This window comes from Monodelphis domestica, chromosome 7 (genome assembly GCF_027887165.1).
Source record: "Monodelphis domestica isolate mMonDom1 chromosome 7, mMonDom1.pri, whole genome shotgun sequence".
NCBI lineage: Eukaryota > Metazoa > Chordata > Mammalia > Didelphimorphia > Didelphidae > Monodelphis > Monodelphis domestica.
In genome coordinates, this window is record NC_077233.1 from 146,132,279 (window position 1) to 146,153,459 (window position 21,181).

Genomic DNA, 21,181 nt, shown 5'->3' on the forward strand with positions numbered 1-21,181 from the left:
ACAAATTGGGAAACAATCTTCATTGCAATAACCTCTGACAAAGGTCTAATTACTCAAATTTATAAAGAGCTAAACCAGTTGTACAAAAAATCAAGCCATTCTCCAATATATAAATGGGCAAGGGACATGAATAGGCAATTTTCAGTTAAAGAAATCAAAACTATTAATAAGCACATGAAAAAGTGTTTTAAATCTCTTATCAGAGAAATGTAAATCAAAACAACTCTGAGGTATCACCTCACAACTAGAAGATTGGCTAGCATGACAGCATAGGAAAGTAGTGAATGTTAGAGGGGATGTGACAAAGTTGGGACATTAATTCATTGCTGGTGGAATTGTGAATTGATCCAACCATTCTGGAGGGCTATTTGGAACTATGCCCAAAGAGTGCTAAAAGACTGTCTGCCCTTTGATCCAGCCATAACACTGCTGGGTTTGTACTCTAAAGAGATAATAAGGAAAAAGATATACAAAAATATTCATAGCTTCACTCTTTGTGGTGGCAAAAAATTGGAAAACGAGGGGATGCCCATCAATTGGGGAATGGCTGAACAAATTGTGGTATATGTTGGTGATGGAATACTATTGTGCTCAAAGGAATAATAAAGTGGAGGAATTCCATGGGGACTGGTACAACCTCCAGGAATTGATGCAGAGTGAGAGGAGCAGAACCAGGAAAACATTGTACACAGAGACTGATACACTGTGGTACAATCGAATGTAATGGACTTCTCCATTAGTGACAATGCAATGACCCTGAACAACTTGGAGGAACCTAGAAGAAAAACCGCTATTCACATCCAGAGGAAACACATTGGGCGTAAAAACACCGAAGAAAAACAAATGCTTGAATACATGGGTCTAAGGGATATGGTTGGGGATGTAGACTCTAATGAACATCCTAGTGTAAACAACAACATGGAAATATGTTTTGATCAAGGACAAGTAATACCCAATGAAATTGCACATTGGCTGTGGCAAGAGTGGGTGGAGGGGAGGGAGGGAAATAATGTGATTATTGTAACCAAGGAATAATTTTCTAAATTGACTAAATAAACTTATTCAAATGGAATTAAAAAAAAAAAGTCATCTGCCCATGTAGGGATATACACATTTTAACCCCCCCCAAAAAAAGTTTGCCTTGGTGTGGACTGTTTTTTCCCTGAAGGACAGAGACCATCTGCCTGTGATCTATTTGTCAGTCCACTTGGCTAAGGTAATCCCAAAGGTTTGTCACCTGGGACTCAGGGTTACCTAGTGAAGCCAGCCTCAGGCTTTAGATAAGGGCTCAAATGCATCTGTTGTGATCCCTTGCTCTTTCTCCTTTTGGATAGTCAGTATTAATAGGTTAGTTTATAGTCAGATAGCTGGGTTTTTTTTTCTTGGTCTTATGTAGAAATAAGGAGTTTAGAGTAGCTTGAATGAATTCTCAAGAAGAAATAATTCACTGATAGGTGAAAGAGGGTGGATGGAGATTAGATCTATAGTTTTAGGAACCTCCCTATCATTTCCCCTTTACTCCTATTATAAAAAATAAACTTTTGTTTTTAGAGCCAAGGGTTTTGTGCTTTACTGGCTCTGAAGAAATCCCTAGTTGTGGGTGGTTTTCGTTTTCCATCCATCTAGGAAGGATTTTTGTTTCAGGGACCTGTTTCCTTATCTTGTGAGATGGGAAAATTAGTACTTGTATTTGTGATGCAGGTTATTTATAAAGTGTAAACCATCACAAGAAATTTGAAATTATTCATACAGATTTTCCTCAATAGGAGACCGTGTCTCAAGAAGTCAAAAAAAGTAATTTGGGGAGTAAAATATGCATTATTTTGGTAACTCACATCTTCTGGCGCATTGACCTCTTAGCAACTTGCCTGAGAAGTTCTTTTTGTTTTTTATACCTGTCTTAGGTGCTCTGGTTTTGCTAGTTAAAATTTCTGCAATGGTATGATGCTTCTGTTAATTTGTTTGTTTGTGGTGTGATAAAATGGAAAAAGCCTAGGCCTGGTAATCTAGTTCTAACTTGGCTACTGGGAAGCCTTGAGAAATTCATTTCCCCTTCTGCTTCTCTTTTTCCGCTTTGTCATATGAAGTGGAGTAGATTAGGTGGGCTCTGTATTCTTGAGCAAAAATCTGCAATACTCTGTATTGGTTCCAAGGCAGAAGAATGGTATGGGCTAGGCAATGGGGGTTAGGTGACTTGCCCAGAGTCACACAGCTGGGAAGTGTCTGAGGCCAGATTTGAACCTAGGACCTCCTGTCTCTAGGTCTGATTATTGAGTCTTTAATAGATTGAAGTCTTTCAAAGTTTCTCTAAATTCCATGTCTGTAATGTCTTAATATGCAATACTATTTAATTACATTAATGTACTATAGTTTATTTAGCTATTCCTCAATTGATGGTTCCCTATTTTGTTTCTATTTTCTTGCTTCTACAAAAAAATTTACATGAGACCTTTCTATCTATGAGCATTTTTTCTCTTTCCCCTACATAATTCCAAATTGTTTTCGAGAATAATTGGATTGTTCCCAGTTCTGCCCAAATGTATCATTGTCCCTATCTTCCTGTAGTTTCAACATTAACTATTTCTTTTGTCACCTTTGCCAATTTGCTGGATGTATGGTTGAAATTCTAAGTTGTTTTAATTTGTGTTTTCCTTATTATTAATGATATAGCTAGTCTTTGTTATGGTTTTTAAGAGTTTGAAGTTCTTTTTAGTACTTTTTTCATATTTTTGGGAAATTTCTACTGGTGAATGGCTCTTGGTCTTTATATTTATGTTAATTATCTCTGTATTTCTTGGGCCTTTGTCATAGCCATTTGATGCAAAGATATTTTCCTAAATAGTTATACTTAACTTGGCTGTACTGACTTTGCTTGTGTGAAACCTTTTCAATTTTGTGTAATAAATGCTATCTTTTATCTTTTACTTTCTCCTCTCTGCCTTGTTTCTCTCATCGTAATTGTAAAAGGCTCTTCCTAGACAACTACTTTTAGGATGTTATTTGTAGAGGTGATTCCTGTACATAAATTGATTGGACTAAAGGCCAGTTAGGAATAGAGAAAACAATTTCTCAGGAGAGTTAGTGATATAGAGTGTTTTAAAAATAAATTTTCATTGATATCTTTTTTTATATCATCAACATTTCTCCCAATATATCCCCTTTTCCTTCCCCTCCTATATAACATTTTTAAATACAAATGAAAATCTTCAAAATTGATGATTACATCAAAAAAACTCTAAAAATATGCACATTAGTGGTCCTTCCAAATGTCCAAAGTTTGAGTCACAAACAGAAGGAAACAGAGGTCTGACATAAGGAGGCAAATATGACCATATGGCTTTGTTAATGATGACGATGGCATTTCTATATAGTGCTTTAAGACTTTCAATGTTTTGCAAATATTACTTCATTTTATTCTCATAATAGCTCTAGGAAGTAGTTTCTTCTACCCTCATGTTATATAGATGAGGAAATTTGAGACAGAAGTGAAGTGACTTGCCCAGGATCACTTAGCTAGTAAATATTCGAGGCTGGATTTGAACTCAGTTTTTCTTAACTTCTTCAGGTCCAGAACTCTATCCACTCTGCCACCTGGCTGCCTGAGACATACAAGATTGGACCATAGCTCTAGATGAGTTTACTTTATTGAAAAGAAACAGACTTAAAAAAAAGGAAAAAGTTAGCAAAAAACTGTGGATTAAGAAGATATATAAAGATATTTAGTCATTGGGGAGGAATCATGATTGAGAGTATTGATTAAAGTTCAAAGGAAGGAAAAACAGAAGTAACATTGTTGTTTGAATATTCCACAGACCACTTTCTTAGATAGGAAGAGGAAGTAGATGAGAAGTTTTAGGAGCAGATATAAAACCCAAAATAGAGAGGCATAATATAGTAGTCATGGAGAACTTCAGTTACCGCAGATATCTGCTTGGGCTCCCTCTCTGCCATAAACAGAGCTGCTAATAACTATTTGATTTGACTTAAAGATAATATCATCTTACCAAAGGTGGAGGAACCAGTAAGGAAAATTTTTATTCTGGTTCTGATTCTCACTAATGGGGAACTGGTTGCTAGTATGAAAATGTTCTGCCTCCTGGGAGAGGGATGCCTAGATTTAGTAATAGATAAAGAGAGGAAATCTTAGTTTGATAAGCACCCTAAGCTTTAAGAAAGCAGATTTAGATTTTCAAAGGTTCAGAGGAGAGGTAAGTAGGATCCTCTAAAGATTGGATGCTATAGGAAAAAGTTGCCTAGGAGGGATGAGAGATACCCAAGAATAAAATGCTGAATGCATATGGGAAAACAGTTCTAATAGTAAAAATGGGATTTGCCTGGAGAATACATGTGAAGAAAGGCATTTTGGTAACTGGGTAGAGATAGGCTGGAGTGGAAAGGAGACTAGTTAGTTTATTTTCCAAGATTACAAGTGAGATGTGATGAGAGCCCTTCTTAGAATAGAGTAAAAGTGATGTATGGGAGAGATACTTTGGAGCAGAAGGACTTGATGACTTCCTTGTGGGGTTGGAGGGAATGATTGAAGGTAATGAATCAAGTATAGCTCCTAAGTAATATTGAGTGGAGGGAGGGAGAAAGAGAGAGAGAAACTTATAAGAGTTGGGAAAACCTCAATTCAATTCTCACATCAAACACTAGCTTTGTGGTCTTGGCCAAATCACTTAATCCTTATCTGCCTCAGTTGCCTTATCCATCAAATGAGAATAATAATAATAATAATAATAATAATAATAATAATAATACTTATTTCACATGGTTGTTGTGAACATTGCAAACCTTAAAGCACTATATAAATGTCAACTGTTGTTTCTATTGATATTTTCAGATAATTTGCCAATTTAGATTTTTAAAAGGAATGTATAAAAAAATGGAAGCAGGCATAGGATCTTGTAAACATAGTGCCAAGAGTGAATGCTAATACCCAAAGTGAAAAACTATTAAGGGAAGCTAAAGACAATAAAAAAGAATTATTGAAGAATCTACTTCGGGGAATTTTTGTTTTGAGATGGATGGGACAATGGCAACTTTCAATAGAAAAAAGGCTGACATTCTTATTTTATTTCTGCTTTCTCTGCTAAAGAAATTGGCTTTGGCATAAAAATGACTAAAAAGTACCTAAAATTTTCTTTAAGTAAAGAAATAGTAGGAGTATACCTTGGTGCTCTTATTTCTGAGCACCTGGCCCAAATGGCTCATCTTTGGGAACTGACTATTGAAAGTACTGGCAATTGTGGCTGCTGAGTGTTGCCAAGTGATATTTGAAAGTTCATGAAAAAAATGGGAAAGTTACCTCAAGATTGAAGGACAAACTGTGGTCCCAGTTTTCTTAAAAAAAAAAAAAGCAAGAAGAGAAAGCATGAAATTGTGCCAATAAGCCTGACTTCATTTTTAGGAGATTTCTAGAATGGATATTTAAATAAATGGTTTGAGTCTTGGCAATTTCTAGTTGTCTTCTCCAATAGGGCCATAGTTTCTTCTTCCTACATACTAGAAGCTTGAACTCTACCCCTGGAACCATCTTAGACTCTAAAAGGCTAGCTTTCACTTTACTTTTCCTGGAGGCTTACATGAGTACATCATTCTCTTCCCCCTTCCCGGCCCCCCCAATGTCAAGAGCTCTCTCTTAGGTGTTATCGTCTTCTATTAGAATGTAAACAAGAATTGTCTCATTTGCTTTTATTTATATCCTCAGTTTATCACAGTGCTTGGTACATAGTAGTAAGCACTTCATACATGCTTCATCTATCTGTAATCAGGAACAGGTCATGCCAGACTAACTTCCTTTTGTTTTAAAATAATGTATTAGAATGGAAATAGGTTTTGAGTGATAATATATGTATAACCCAGTGGAATTGATTGTCAGCTCTGGAAGCAGGTACATGAATCATGTAACCATGGGAAATTTTTTTAAATAATAAAAACACCATAAAATAGTATATTAGAGCAAGAACTTAATTTAATAAAGTATCTCAGACTATTCTGTGAAAAAAGATAAAGTGAGATAAACTAACAAGGATTACAGTTAGATGGGTTTAGGGTTGATTGGAAAAGCCAGATTAAAAGAGTAGTTAATTATTGATGGTTTTATGTCATTGTAGTAGGAAGTCTTCTGTGAGGTACCCTAGGGGTATCTGTATTTGGTCTTGTGCTTTTAAAGTGACTTAGCATAAATAGCATACTCATCAGATTGCAGATGATGCCAAATTAGGAAGACTAGCAAACAGTGCATAACTCAAGCCCTTTCAAGTCATTTTCCAACGTAGCCACTCTCTCCCCTTTTCCATGCCCTTCCTCTTTTTTCATGCCTTTTTATGTTTTCTTCTCCCATTAGATTGAGCTCCTTGAGGACAGGAACTGTCTTATCCTCTTCTTTTTATCTCCAATGCTTAGTACATAGTACATGGCACATAGTAGGTGTTTAGTAAATGTTTATTGACTGATTCTAGATGACAAGAGTCTTCAAAAGATTCATGATTGGCTAGAGCATTAGGCCGAATCTAATAAGATAATATTCATTAGGGATAAATATAAAGTCTTAAACTTAGATTTTAAAAAATCAACTTCACTAGTACAAGATGGGGGGAGGACATGGTTTGTTTTGAAAAAGGTCTGGGAATTTTAGTGGACTATTAAGTTCAGTATGAGTCAGCAGTGTTATGTAGCAGCTAAAGAAGGTAATGTGTTCCTGAGCTGTATTAGAGAGGTATATCTTCCAGGAATAGGAACGTGATGCTTTCAATGTATTCTGATTTCATCAGTCCATCAGCTTTCATCTGCAGTATTGTGATCAATTCTGGGTGTTACAGTTTAAGACAAACTGGAGACTGTCCAGTAGAGATCATGTGGAGGACTGGGTAAAGGAAAGGGGATGGAATTATCCTGGAGCAGAGAAAACTGAAGGGGATGTGATCACTATCTTCAAGAATATGAAGGACTATTATGAGGAAGCGATATTAAGGTTTTTTTCTCCTTGGCTCCACAGGACAGAACTAGGATCAGTGGGTAGAAGTAACAGAGATCAGTTTTGGCTTGATGTCAGAAAAACATTCCTTAACAATGAGTACTGTCCAAAAGTAGAATGGAATTGCCTCTAGGGTAGTGGGTTCTCCTTAGGCAGAGGCTAAATTACCAATCATCAAGTATATTATAAGTGAGATTGTTTTCAGATATAAGATTAGACAAGGTGATCAGTTTACTCCCTATCATCCCTAATTCTGTGATTCTGGGAGGAATAACCACCTAATACTTTTTTGCAAGCTATCTTTGATTTTATTTCATTTGAAGATCTCTAAAGTGATAAATCCCACTATTATCTTAGAGAAGTCATTACAGATTTGAAGAACATTGGTCTTATTCTTATAATTTCTATCTGTTAGTCCTAATTTTTTTTCTTCAGGACCCAAATGGACTAAATATATATTCCTGCATCCACACGCCAACTTTCAACATATTTCAAGACAGTGATTATGTGCTCCCATACTCTTCTTTGTTCAGGCTAATATTCTTTAACTGAATATCTGTGATTCCTCATTCAATACTTTTAATTTTCCCATATCCCCTCCAACATTTATCATTTTCCTCTTTGGTCTTATTAGCCACTCTGTTAGGTGTGAGGTGGTATCTCAGAGTTGTTTTAATTTGCATTTCTCTAATCAATAGTGATTTGGAGCATGTCCTCATATGACTATAGATGGATTAATTTCTTCATCGGAGAACTGTCTTTTCAGATCCTTTGACCATTTATCATTTGGGGAGTGTTTTGTATTCTTATAATATAGTGCAATTTATACATTTGTGAATGAAAAATTTTAAGCTTTATCAATTTTGGGAACTAAGATGCTTAAAAACCTACAACTGCTAGAAACAAGGAGAAATAAATGAATTGTGACCCCTTTGAATATTTCCTCTTCTGGTTCTTGTGAACAATTTCATGGATGTGTAGGTTCCTGTGAGGAAGAGTCCTGTCCTGTCCACCCCACTAGTATTCCCTCAGGACTATAGGTTTCTACTAAGTAAGTTTTGTTAAATAAGAAACCGAGTGTGTACCTTGTATAGCTTAATAAGATTTGGAAATTTGATGATTTGAGCTAGTTAGTACACTGCTGAGGAAAAGTTTACTACAAATAAGGATTATTCGTATGACTTTGTAAACTGAATTCTGCATCTTAGAAATGGCGCATCCATTTATTAGATCATATTAGGTAACAAGCCATTCTAATGCAATGAAAGCGCTGGTGAAATTGGAAATTGGAAGGGTCTTTAATGAGTAGGCTTCATAACTAATCATGTATCTGATGTTCATGGACTAGCATATGTTCAAAGAAGCTTATCACCAGAGAGTTTGCCTCTTAAAGTTTGTTGACCACAAAACTATTGGTTAAGGCGTAGAAGAGAGTTCTCAGAGGAAAACTCAAATCTTTCAGAGTTACAAAGGTTATTTATATACTGTAGCTAAAGTTTAAGTTATATGTATTATATAATATATATTAAATGTTTTCAGTATTTTAAAATTTAAATTTGAATGAATTCATTGTCAAACTTAGTATTCTAGTTCCTTTTTAGACTTTCTGCTTCCAGTCTATTCACTATATCCCAACTCAACCCCCTCCACATCACTGTAATGAACCTAATTCACTACTGTGATCCTGTTATATTTTTACACAAAAAAAGTTATTGCTAGAACTTGCTTGAATTTAAAACCCCAATTTTGGTGTTCAAGGAACTCTACAATTTCTATCTTTCCTGTGTAAGTACTTAGCTCTGCCTTATGTTCCTCCCCTCACTGCAGGGGCACTGTTTGAATAGAAAGAGCCCAGTTCTGCTAGCTCTGCTACTGACTACTTAGCTGTGTGAGTTTGGCCAGGTCATTTACTTACACCTCTAAAATCAAGGGATTGGACTAGGTGGACACTAAAGTCACTTCTAATTCTTTCTTCTTGTACTTTGGGTTCTCATTTATAAAGTTTTATTGATGTAGGGAGCTTCTGAAAGGAAAACGGCTTCCACTGATGGAGATCAGCAGTTTATCTGTCAATTAGAATCCTAGAGAATAACTTGGTACACTGAAAGGTTAACCAGCTGACTGCCCATATTCACCCAGCTCATGCTGTCCGAGATATCAAAAGTGGAATGGGTATGTATAGCAGGATATAAACTGAGTACCTCTTCATTGGAAGAGTTCAAGTGGAGCTCAAATCTCTTTAAGGAATGGCTTGACCTAGGTAATAGAGAAGACTCCATTTAACTTTATGATTTTGTGAAAAAAGACATGTTCTAATAGTTTTTTCAGACTTCTTTGGTTGTACCTTTTACCTAGCCCATATTAGGTCCTTAATATTTATTGAATTGATTGGCATTTATTTCATCTATATTTTATTTATTGTAGGATGAAACAGGTGCCTATTTAATAGACAGAGATCCTACGTATTTTGGGCCAGTTCTGAACTATTTGAGACATGGAAAACTGGTCATCAATAAGGACCTTGCAGAAGAGGGTAAGTTGAACACTTTCTATTTGTTATTTCCCTTTAAGAAATAAGACCAGAGTGACATGGGGTGGGGTGGGCTTCATGATGTTTCTAAGACAAAAATACCAATTAACATTCAGCCTCCCTTGTTGGTGATATTAAAGGAAAGTGAGGTATCTTTCAGACTACTCCAGTCATTTAAACCTCAGGCTTTGCATCTTTTCCAGTCTACCAGAATGATTTGGTGGTGCCAGATTAAAGTTTTGATCTTCAGCAAGCTTTCTTCTTGCAAGGGCTTAAAATGTTGTACTGGTTAGCATGAGCTGATAGTGAATAGGCTGTTTTAATTAAATTTTTGATTGGAAATTCATAGCCTTGTGGTAGGCATATTTATATTCTTCAGTATAAACAGTTATAGTGGAGTATGGTATCTTACTACTTTGATTAAATGAAAGACTTTTTAGGTAATAATAACAATAACAACAACAACAATAATAATAATAATAATAATAGCTCACATTTGTATATGTTTCCAAAGTATCTTTCCAAGTTAAATGTTCAGGATCATTTGAAATAGAAATGTACTTTTAAACTCTGCTCAGATTTTTTCAACCAGGAATCCTTATGATCATGGTTTGATCTGTTATTCTCAGAGTCCTTATTAAAAAGTTGCAGTTCTGGAAGCTTGTTTGGAACGGAAGAGCTCCTATACCATTACATAAATTCTTTGGATTAAAATAGATAACGAAGACATCTATACTTTGCAAACCACACTTGTTTTTAATCAGATACTGTACTTTACCACCATTTCCTGACTTTTTTTTTTAAACCCTTACCTTCTGTCTTGGAGTCAATACTGTGTATTGGCTCCAAGGCAGAAGAGTGGTAAGGGCTAGGCAATGGGGGTCAAGTGACTTGCCCAGGGTCACACAGCTGGGAAATGTCTGAGGTCAGATTTGAACCTAGGACTTCCCATCTCTAGGCCTGGCTCTCAATCCACTGAGCTACCCAGCTGCCCCCTTCTGACTGTTTTTAAAGAAATGTTTGCCAGTGGCAAGAGACTTTTTTTCATGTTCATTTACTCTTGCATAGGGACTATCTTTTTTATAGTTGATAGCATGAATAGCTGATACCACCACTTATTGCAAAGAAACTGTAAATCAAACTATGTTTGCAAGACTGACATAGTGTTTAATTCAATTGGACTAGTATTTAATTTAGGGAAAATAGTGTCAGGTACATTCCAGGATGACTCAAGTTTTCAAGTCCTATTTCTTTCCTTTATGTAGTGCTTTCCATGTATTGGGCAATTAATGGTTGCATGGTTGTAGTCCTAGCCTTACCTTTTCTTCACTTTGTCTTTACCATGAAGCTAAAATATCTACTGATCCATTTACATTTTAGGTTTCATCTTATCTTCCCATTTCTAAGCCCATGGGTCTTTTTTTTTAAACCATTTGACTAAGACTTGGAACTGCTTTCTACTTAACAGACATCAAACTTTGTTCGTCTTCATTTCAAATTATGCCTTTAAGAAGTTTGTTTAGATGGGCAGGCTTATAACATTTCCTTATTGTATTTGCTTATGTTTTTGAGTGATGATTTCTTTATGAGCAAATTTTAGCCTTGTATAGACTACTAATTTATGGTGTTTTTGTATCCTATTTATGGGTGTCTACATTTCTAGACTTGAATTAATGTAGAATAGCTGTCATTGTCCTTATTATAATTATAAATGCTTTATTTCTTGGTTCTGTGATTTTCTTATTGAATTTCTTCTACTTGTGAAGATCACAGCCTCTTTATACCCACCTACCCTGTGCATTCTTGTCTGTGTTTTCCCTTAGATCATCCATAGAGGATCTTTCCAGTGTACTAGGGTCTACCTTCTTTGTGTTCTATAAAAATAATAATGATACCTTATGTATACAGTTACAAAGCAATTAGAAGAAAGAGTAATATACTTGGTGACAGAAGATCTGATCCCAAGTCTAAACTTTGTCAATAGCTATGTTGCCCGTAACAGGTCATTTCACCTTTTTTCCTCAGTTTCCTCATTCTATAAGATGGGGAAAATACTTGAATTGTTATGAGGGCAAAACTTTGTCAAATATAAAGTGTTATATAAATATTGGTTATTTTATACCTCAGGATCACAAAAACCTAGGTTTCTGTCCCAAATCTGAAGCATAGTGACACTGAAATTGGGCAAGTCATGTAACCCTTTAGTACTCCAGACCATCTTTTAGACTTGTAGAATAGCTAACATTCTATCTCTGTTGGTGAAGGGAATTCCCTCTAACAAAAATATCATGGGTCAGGACCCAAACCTAAGAATACATTTCATTCCTGATTACCTGATAGATGTTTTGAGCCTCATTGCATAGGCAGGCTGAAAATGTAGATTTATGTGTCTATTGTCTGCCTACCTCTTCTCCAGTAGAATGTAAATTTCTTGCAGGCTGGGAAGAGATCATTTGTCTCTATCACCAGTGTGTAGAATAATGTCCTTCACACAGTAGGTTCTTCACAAATATTTTAACTATTGTTGAATTGAGGATCATTCTAATCAGTATTATTTATATTAACAATAAGTCCTATGAGAGTGGCAATAATAAGAGTTCAAGTTTCTTTAGTGCTTTGCAATTTATAAGTCACATTCTGTACAGCAGCCCAGGGTTCTAGGAAATACAAGCTTTTTCTCATTTTAGTGAAGAAGCCGTAGTAGTAGTCATTTTATTTCTGGGTCTCAGACATATAGCAGGTATCACTTTTTCCACCTGCCTTGAATCTGCATGTTCAGACTGCCTGTCACTCAAATGTCTATGAATTCTAAAGACTAATTATTAATTTGCTGTTCTTTGATGATATATAAGGAACTCTTTAGTTTATTTTGTAAAACTCTTAGGGATTTGGTTTGATGATTCCTCTAAGGTAGAGAAACTCCAATGGAGGAAAACTTTGTTTCCTCAAAGGAAAATTGATTATTATTTAAAGAAACATCTAAAAATGGCCTCTGAAGAATTTCGAAACTTTATGTGTTTTTCCTTTTAAAATGACTTCTTATTTTTTTAAATCTCACACCAGGGGTGCTGGAGGAAGCTGAATTTTATAACATCACTTCACTAATAAAACTTGTAAAGGACAAAATTAGAGAACGAGACAGCAAAACATCACAGGTGAGAATGCTGACTAATCTAATCTGTCTTTGTACTCCTGATGTAAGAAGTCAATACGATTCACTCTTTTCTGGTCTCAGATGATTTGGGGCCTTTGGATTGTGGCTGTGCAAGTTTTAAAATATTTCTTTTCCCTCTTCAATCATTGTAGTCCCTGATAAACCAGTCCACCAAACCCTTTGTGACATCATCTTCACTCCTTTTCTTTGGAAAGAGCCTTCTTGTTCATATGTGGACATGTCATGTGTGAACATGTTTCATTGTGAGCAGGAAAATCTTTACTTTGCTACTTTTCTTCATAGAACTGTTTCAAAGATCAAAAAAGTAGTAAAACGGGGTGGTAGTGGATTCTCTGCATGTTTAGATGGCAGAAAAATGCTGTGTACTGTAGCTGCTTATCTTGTCCTTTGGGTTTGATTTAGTGCCTGTTTACATAAATATGTTCCAGGTGCTGTGCTGGGCACTTGGAGGAAGAAGGGAGGGGTAAGGACTAACCATTTATTAAGTACTGTCTATATGCTTGGCACTGATAAGGGCTTTACAATATAATCTCATTTGATCCTCATCATAATGTTGGGAGGTAGGTGCTATTATGATCTCTGGCATTTTATAGATGAAGCGAACAGGGGTTAAGTGACTTTTACTTGGTTATACAGCTAATGAGTGTCTAAGGCTAGATATGAAGTCATTTGAATTCCTGAGTCTAGGCCTAGTGCTCTTATCTTCTGTAGCACTTGGCTTCTTTTAATTCTTTTGGTATCCTCTCTATTACTAGAATTACAAAGACAAATATGAAACAGTTCTTGCTTTCAAGAAGTTACATTCTATTAGGGGAGACAGTATACACACAAATAAGTCTATATGTAATACAAAATAAATACAAAGTAATTGAGGAGGAGGGTTCTTAGTGATTGATTAGGAAAGGCTTTGTATAGAAGGAAGTTATAGACCAGGGCTGAGTCTTAGAGTACAAGATTCTCTGTGAGACAGGTGAGGACAAAGAGCTTTTCTGGCACCAGCAGTCAGTGTGAAGGCACAGATAAGGCATGGAATGTGATGACTGATGAATAGCAAAAAGACCATTTTAACTGGACCAGAGAATCTGTGAAAGGGGACAAATGTATAATGAGAATAGAAAGGCAGGTTGGGACCAGGAAGGGAAGAATCTTAAAGAACAACACAAGAGTTTACATTTAATCCTTGAGGCAAAAAGGAGCCATTGGAGTTTGAATAAGAGAGTCGTGCTTAAGGAAAACCACTTTGGCACTATGTGAAGAAAAGATTGGAGTAGAGAGATATTTGAGCAATGAGAAGGCTACTTTAACAGTTCTGAGGAGAAGTGTTGGTCTTTGTGAATAATGAGAAAAAGACAGATGGAAGAGATTTTGTGGAGATGGAAATGGCAAGTCTTGCCAAACCACTTTTAAGGTTTCACTTCACACTTTGCAAACTAACAAAGGTGACAGAAGATGTAAATTGTCAGCATTGGAGGGATTACAGAAAGATAGGCATACTAATATTTTTTGGTTAGAGCTGCAAATTGGTTCAGTCATTCCAGAAAACAATTAGGAACTATGCCAAGAATGTGATTGTAGTGCCAGAGATTACAGGCATATACTCTAAAGAAATTGATGACAAAATGCAAGGCCCCCCATGTGTACCAAATTATTTATACCAACTTTTTTATGATAGCAAAGAACTAGTAGCAATAGGATCCCATCAGTTGTGGAAGGGCTAAAGAAATTGTGTTACATGAATGTAATGGAATATTATTGTGTTGTAAGAAATGGTGAGCATTATGAATACAAAAAAACATGGGAAAGACTTTCATGAATAGGCTCAAAGTGAAGTAAGCAGGACCAGGAAATAATGCACACAGTGACTATAGCAATGTAAATGGAAAGAACAACCAAAAAAACCCCCAATCAAAATCAAATGCTAATTATAAACAAATTTGGTATCAAAGAAGAACTGAGAAGGCATCTTTTCTGTGCCTCTTCTGCCTCTCCTCCAGTAGTTAGTCTTACTCAACTTTTTTCCTTCTTCTTATTCTTTGTTATAAGAGATGATTCCCTGGGAATGGATTGGGGAGAGAGACAATGGGAAATGTGACATAAGATTTTTTAGAATAACAAAAATATATATATTTTGTAAAAGAAGTAGCAGCATTTTCTAACTAGTTGATTGAGTTTTTAAAGTGAGAAATAGAGAATAATGCCAAGGTTCTGAACCTGGGCAAACATGGTGGTACCTTCAATACAAATAGGGGATTTTGGTCCAGTGGTATGTATGTTTAATTTGAGATATCTCTAGAATATTTAGTTTGAAATATCTAGCAGTTAGGTAAGATTGGAGTCCAAAAAAGAGACTAGGACTTGATATACGGAGATGGGAATCATCTTCATAAAATTAAACTCAAGGGAACTGGTGAGGACACCATAAGAGCAAGTATAGAGAGAGATGAGAGTGTTCAGTTTAGATGGCATGAAGTATGCCCATAGCTGGGAGCATGATATGGATAATGAACCAGCAAAGGATACCAATAAGGAATAGTCAGCAATTAGAAGGAAAACTAGAAAAGAATTTGTCACAGACTTGCTTCAGAGAATTACAAAATCATGAGGATTTAGAAAATGCCATTAAATTGATCATTTAATTGCAGATTGCAGATGGTTAAAAGTGATTTTAAAAGTTAAGACAATGAATGTGAACTACTTTTTTTAGGAGTTTGACTAAGAAAGGGGGGAGAGACAACAATAGTTTAAAGGGTTAGTAGGGTTCAGTGAAACAATTTAAGTAAAGCAGAAACTTGGGAATGTTTGAAGACAAGGACAGAGTCATTAAATAAAGATAGATTGAATATTGGAGAGAAAGAGAGGGGATAATCTGTTGGTGAAGATAGTTCATACGGTCAAAGGTACATGTAGAACCTGGCAAAGGGAAGGACTATTTATTATGGAGCATGATGTGATAAAGAGTTTTGGGATGAGCATGAAGCTTATGACAGATGGCCTCAGGTTTTTCCAAAAATTAATTAATTAATTTAGAGTCTTTTTGCATGGCTACATGTTCTTTCCCTCGCCTCTTCCCTCCCCCCTCTCAGAACTGACAAGCAATTCCATTGGGTTATATATGTATCATTGTTCAAGGCCTATTTCCATATTATTGATATTTGTAATAGAGTGATCATTTAAAGCCAAATTCTCCAATCATCTCAATTTTCTTAAATAAAATGAGATGAGTCCTTGGCTAAAAGGTATTGGAGTAGAGATATAGGACATGCAAGGAGAAAAAAGAAAATTTTGAAGAGCCTCTGTGAAGAGGGTGATAGGAAGTCATTTTGGTAGGAGTAGAGGGACAGCTAGATAGCTCAGTGGATAGAGAGCCAGTCCTGGAGATGAGACATCTTGGATTCAGAACTAATCTCAGATACTTCCTAGCTTTGTAACCCTGGACTAATCACTTAACCCCCATTTCCTAGTCCTTACTGCTCCTCTGCCTCAGAACTGATACTTAATGTTGCTTCAAAGATAGAAGGTAAGGATTTTTTGTTTGTTTTGTAAAGGTGTAAAGGATAGGTGGCACAGTGGATAAGAGTGCCAGGTTTGGAGTAAGCAAGACTTATCTTTTTGAGTTCAGATCTTGCCTTATTAGCTATATGATCCTGAGCAAGTTACTTAACCTTGTTTGTCTCAGTTTCCTCATCTATCAAATGAACTAGAGAAGGACATAGCAAACCAAATGGGGTCACAAAGAGTTGGACATGATTGAACAACAACAAAGGCTTGCCTCTTGGCAAGGGCCCAGGCGAGTAAAGTAACATCAGTGTATGGTGGATCCAGGTAGCTCAATTGTATGACTTTGTCAAATTCTTTTTTTTTTTTAATTTTTATAGGGAGTTCCAAATTCTCTCTCCCTCCTTCCACACTCTCCCTGGCCCTTAGAGAAGACAAGAAATATAATACCCATTGTACATATGATGTCATGCAAAGCATTTCCACATTAGCCATGTTGCCCAAAAAAGGAAAGAGAGGGGAAAAAAATATGTATCAGCCTGCACTCATAGACCATTAGTTTTCTCTCTGGAGACAGATAACATTTTTCAGCATTGAGTCCTTTGGAATTGCAATGGATCGTTGTATTGCTCAGAGTAGCTACATTGTCCATCTCTTTTTAACAGCAGGTATGTAGGGGTTAGTCTTGGTAAGAAGTTAGTGGCAGTAGGCCAGCTGGGAAAGGGATTCAAAAGTTGAAGACAGGTGACATAATGATTAACTAACTGTAGGATTGAGTTTTGAAGAGGAGAATGAAGTCAGAGAATAGATCATTCTAGAGAAGGTACTGAGAAGTAGAAGGATTGGTGGTCACAGTGGAGATGCATAAAAAGAAAATGATAGGGAGTTAGGATCAGGTAGAGAGGAATGCCAGCAGTTTTGAACACAGAAATGGAATACTTGTGGTTGATGGTGAAATGTGGATGATGATTGTTCCTTTCTTGGGCTGCTGTGGAATGGAAGGATAAGTCATAGGATTTGAGGGAGGGAACATCAGCCTAAATGTTCAGGTGTGCTAGTATGAGGGCAGGATTCAAGGAGGAAAGGAAACAGTGAACCAGTTAAATTTAACTCCTTGAGAAAGAAGGGAGACTGACCTGGGGGTTGGTATGGGGGATCTGTTTCGATAAGAGTACTTTTATAGGAGGAGAGGTTGCTGAGTGATTGTAGGAAAACTATGATATGAACATTGACCCAAACTACTAGAGCTTCCCTGATGGTCCATTAAGTGCATATTTTTGTGGTAAGCTCTATCCCTGCATCTTTTAATGTACTGAAACCATTAGACTTTGTTCCTGAGCCAGACAGTTTTACAGTTGAAAGCACAGCTCATCCCTTCCTATCTAGCCAGCTCAAGCTCTGCTATTAGCAAGGGTCTTCCCAGTATTATGGCTGCCAGCTTATTTCCTTAAAGTCACTGCTGTTGTAATTGAGTTAGAATAATCTTTTTAACTACTAAAAATTCTTTCATTGCTTCCCAGCTATGCTCTGATTTTCTGTTCTTGAAAGTATCATACATCCCAAGGGAAAGAAAGTATCATATCCCATGAACTCTGTGTCTCAGGGAAAATAAATTATTCTGATTTTGCAGGATCAATAATGGGATATCAGTAGAAGAGTTTTCCTTTAATTCCTAAATCAGACCCTCCTTTTTCCCCTCTACACTACAAAAAGAAAAAGAGAGACAGGTTTCTCCTGTCAATTCCCTTTATTCTACTTAATGTTTTGTTGTGTTTCCATGTACATAGGCTAATTTCTGTCTCCCTGACCTCCATATGTGTCTGTTTTCTCTGTCTAATCCTTTTATTTTTCATACTCAGATCTTCAGTTTACTTCCCACTCTGTACACTACCTAGCTCTCACTTTAATAATATTTAAATATTTGTAGAAAGAACCAGTGATCAAAGCTGCAGAGAATCTTTGAAGTCATCCAACCTTTTCATTTGACTGAAGAGGAAACTGAGTCCCCACAGAAGAAGCAAATTTAAGTTTATAAAATGAGTACAGTGAAATCAGGACTAGCATTGAAGTCCAATACAGTACTTTCCCCACCAAATCTAAAGTTTATTCTACCTGAGAAAACTCAATATATACAAAATTCCTGTCCATAATGAATGGCTACTGCCGCCTTAACCCTGATCCCTCTTCCCATACACCTGCTGTAGCAGCATATTACCTTGTTTGCCTTGAGAGTTCCTTTCCTTTCTTCTTTGAGCTCTTATCAGTAAGCTTAGTTTTTGAAAAACTTGCTCACCTACCCAGCCAGCTCCAGCTTTCTTTAGTCTACTTCAATCATACCCAGTGCTATCAGGAACCATTTCCCTATTATCCCTCCGTATGCTGTTCTTCCTTTTCTTCTCCCTTCCCTAATAGGATACCATGTCATCCTGGAAGCCATTGGATCTTCCATCCTGACCACCAGAACCCTTTTCCTCTCTTCACTGGAGTCTAGAGGACTAGTGGCTGGTATGAAGGAAAAGAGGAAGAATCCTTATTGTGGTTTGGAAGGGGGTTTTGTGGGGTATGGATATGGATGGTATTATCAGTTTAAAAAAATGTGATTTCCCAGGATAAAATATTCTGTTCATCCTATAGGTCAGTTGCCACATGGGTGAGATGAGATTTTTGTGGATTGATCTGGGAAACTACCCTTAATGGCATTGCTTCTATGGGAAAATGTTTCCTGAGTTTCTGGATATATCACTAGATTAGAAATGAGCATTTGGCATATAATCCATTGGTGTATCAGGAATTACCTCAGGGTAGCATGAACTCTTTGGGGGAAAAAAATGGTCTGAAAATCAAAATCACTGTTAAGAGTGTAATGATTAAAATAGTTGAGGCCTTAAATTGTAGTAGATAAAAGAGTGGAAGAGTAAATTGTGACCGCAGAAAATATGTTTTCACTACAGTGTCTTGTTTTAAATCAAATATAAGGTGGTCGCCAGGGAACAATTCCCAATTATTAGAATATACCCAAGTCAACTGGGTTTTATAGAGATTTTAATTAATACAAATGTGGAATTAGAGAAAAGGGGAATAATGAGAAAAGGATAGGCCAGCCCAGGGCAGCCCTGGCCAACCCAGGTCTAAGCCTTAAGAGAAAGATCAGTCAGTCCTAAATCACTCACCACAAGATCTGTCCAAGCAAGGATTCTAGTGACACCAGGCCAGCTTCATTTCAGCTGACTCCACCAGCTCAATCCTGAATCTGAATGTCTCTGAATGAATCTGAGCTCCTATTTAAAGGGAATTTTCTCCTATGTCTCCTCCCCTAAGTTCTTCCATCTACCAATCACAGTAGATGTTTTTCAAAGGACAGACCATTCTTAGTTTACCCCTGAGTAGACTAATCTTTTGAGTAATTCACACCTGAGTAGACTAGAATCTCTCAGTAAGTTTTCACCTCTTTGCTCCTTGTAAGTTCACAAGTTGCCTGACCTTTATAGGTACTTAGCACCCTTTTGTATTAGTCCTAAAATAGGCATAGCTTAAGAACTTTTGTCCCACTATAAGTATGGGTTTAAGTACTTTTCGTTGTTCAGCAAGGAGTTTACAACTTTATCTTCCCCTAAGGCATGCTTAAGTATGGTGAAGTAGAGTTCTTCACATTTCTGATCTAAGTAGAATTCTCACATTCCTGATCTAAGTACCTTCACTGCCCAAATGGGGAATGATCCCAACGGGGAATGGTCTTAACCCAACCTTATGAAGTAGGGTCTGGGAATTTTTTTAAGGTTTACAATCCTAACCTTATGAAGTAGGGTCTGATAATTTTTAAGGTTCACAAGAGTCATTGTCACCATTATAACAGCAATACCAGATAATTTTTCAGTCACAGGGTCTTTTTTCCCTTTCCATTTCCTTCAGATTGCTATTATTGTAGTCATATTAGTAGTATAATAATGAGTATGTAATTTTGTCCATGTCTGCTCCCACAAGTTTTCATTTTTTTCTTTTTCCTACTCAATTCTTTAGAAGGTAAATTTATTTTCAAAAAACTCAGTTCTGTTGTAATTAGACAGGAACTCAATATAAGAATCAGTGAAAACGAGAAGACAGAATACAGGTTTTTATGTGTGTACCATAGATAATATAAATTAGAAGAATTTAACCACATCCTGTGAGTTTGTTTCTGTTAGGCAACTCTCAGGTTCAGCTCTTTATTTGAGAAGCTGTGATACTTTGAAGTGGGTGATTCTAGATGCTAGCTCTAAGGTTCTTTTATGCAAGATCTAGAAGGTCAGTGAGTTTTGCTCAACCATTAGTCATTCTTTTTTTCTGCTCCAGTTTTCAATAGGAATCCACAGCATCGGGACAGACTAGGTTTCCTGGTTGTGGCATTTTCCACTAGTAAGAACCAAAGCCTCCTCACCTGGCTGTACAAAGAGGACTGTATTTCTTTAGTAACAGCTTATATCTGGAGTGTTTAGCTAATTACTAGATAACTAATTTTTAAAAATATTCTTTCATATTACCTTTTTGTGTCTTTAAAAAATAAAAAATAGGGGTACCTGGGTGGCTAAGTGGATAGAGAGCTAGGCCTGGACGGCCTTGGTTGGATTCAAATGTGGCCTCAGGCCCTTCCTAGCTGTGTGCCTGGGCAAGTCACTTAACCCCCAATTTGCATAGCCTGTACTGCCCTTCAGCCTTGGAAGCAATTCTGTATCCAGAATCTAAGAAGGTAAGGATTGAAAAAGTAAAAGCTATGCTAGAACACAGGAACGGATCAGGGTATCTAGAGAGACTAGACATTTATTTAGATGATAGGAATAAAATGTCTTCATTGCTAACATTATATGAATGAAGCATTTTTTAATAACACCTACAATATGCAAATTACTGTGCTAAGCATTGGAGATACAAATCAAGAAGCAAGACAATCCCTACTCTCAAAGAACTCAGTTGTTTGTTTGTTTTTTTTAACCCTTACCTTCCATCTTGGAATCAAGGCAGAAGAGTG

General features: G+C 36.5%; 1 protein-coding gene across 2 annotated transcripts in view; it reads left to right on the top strand.

The window, feature by feature from the left end:
- KCTD5 (potassium channel tetramerization domain containing 5) overlaps nt 1-21,181 on the top strand; it is a 109,214-nt gene that overhangs the window by 53,003 nt on the left and 35,030 nt on the right. For both annotated transcript variants that reach the window (XM_007499162.3, XM_007499163.3), the window contains exons 2-3: nt 9,404-9,512; nt 12,573-12,664. In XM_007499162.3, the coding sequence (XP_007499224.1) occupies nt 9,404-9,512; nt 12,573-12,664 (201 nt within the window). The remainder of the gene's footprint in view (nt 1-9,403; nt 9,513-12,572; nt 12,665-21,181) is intronic.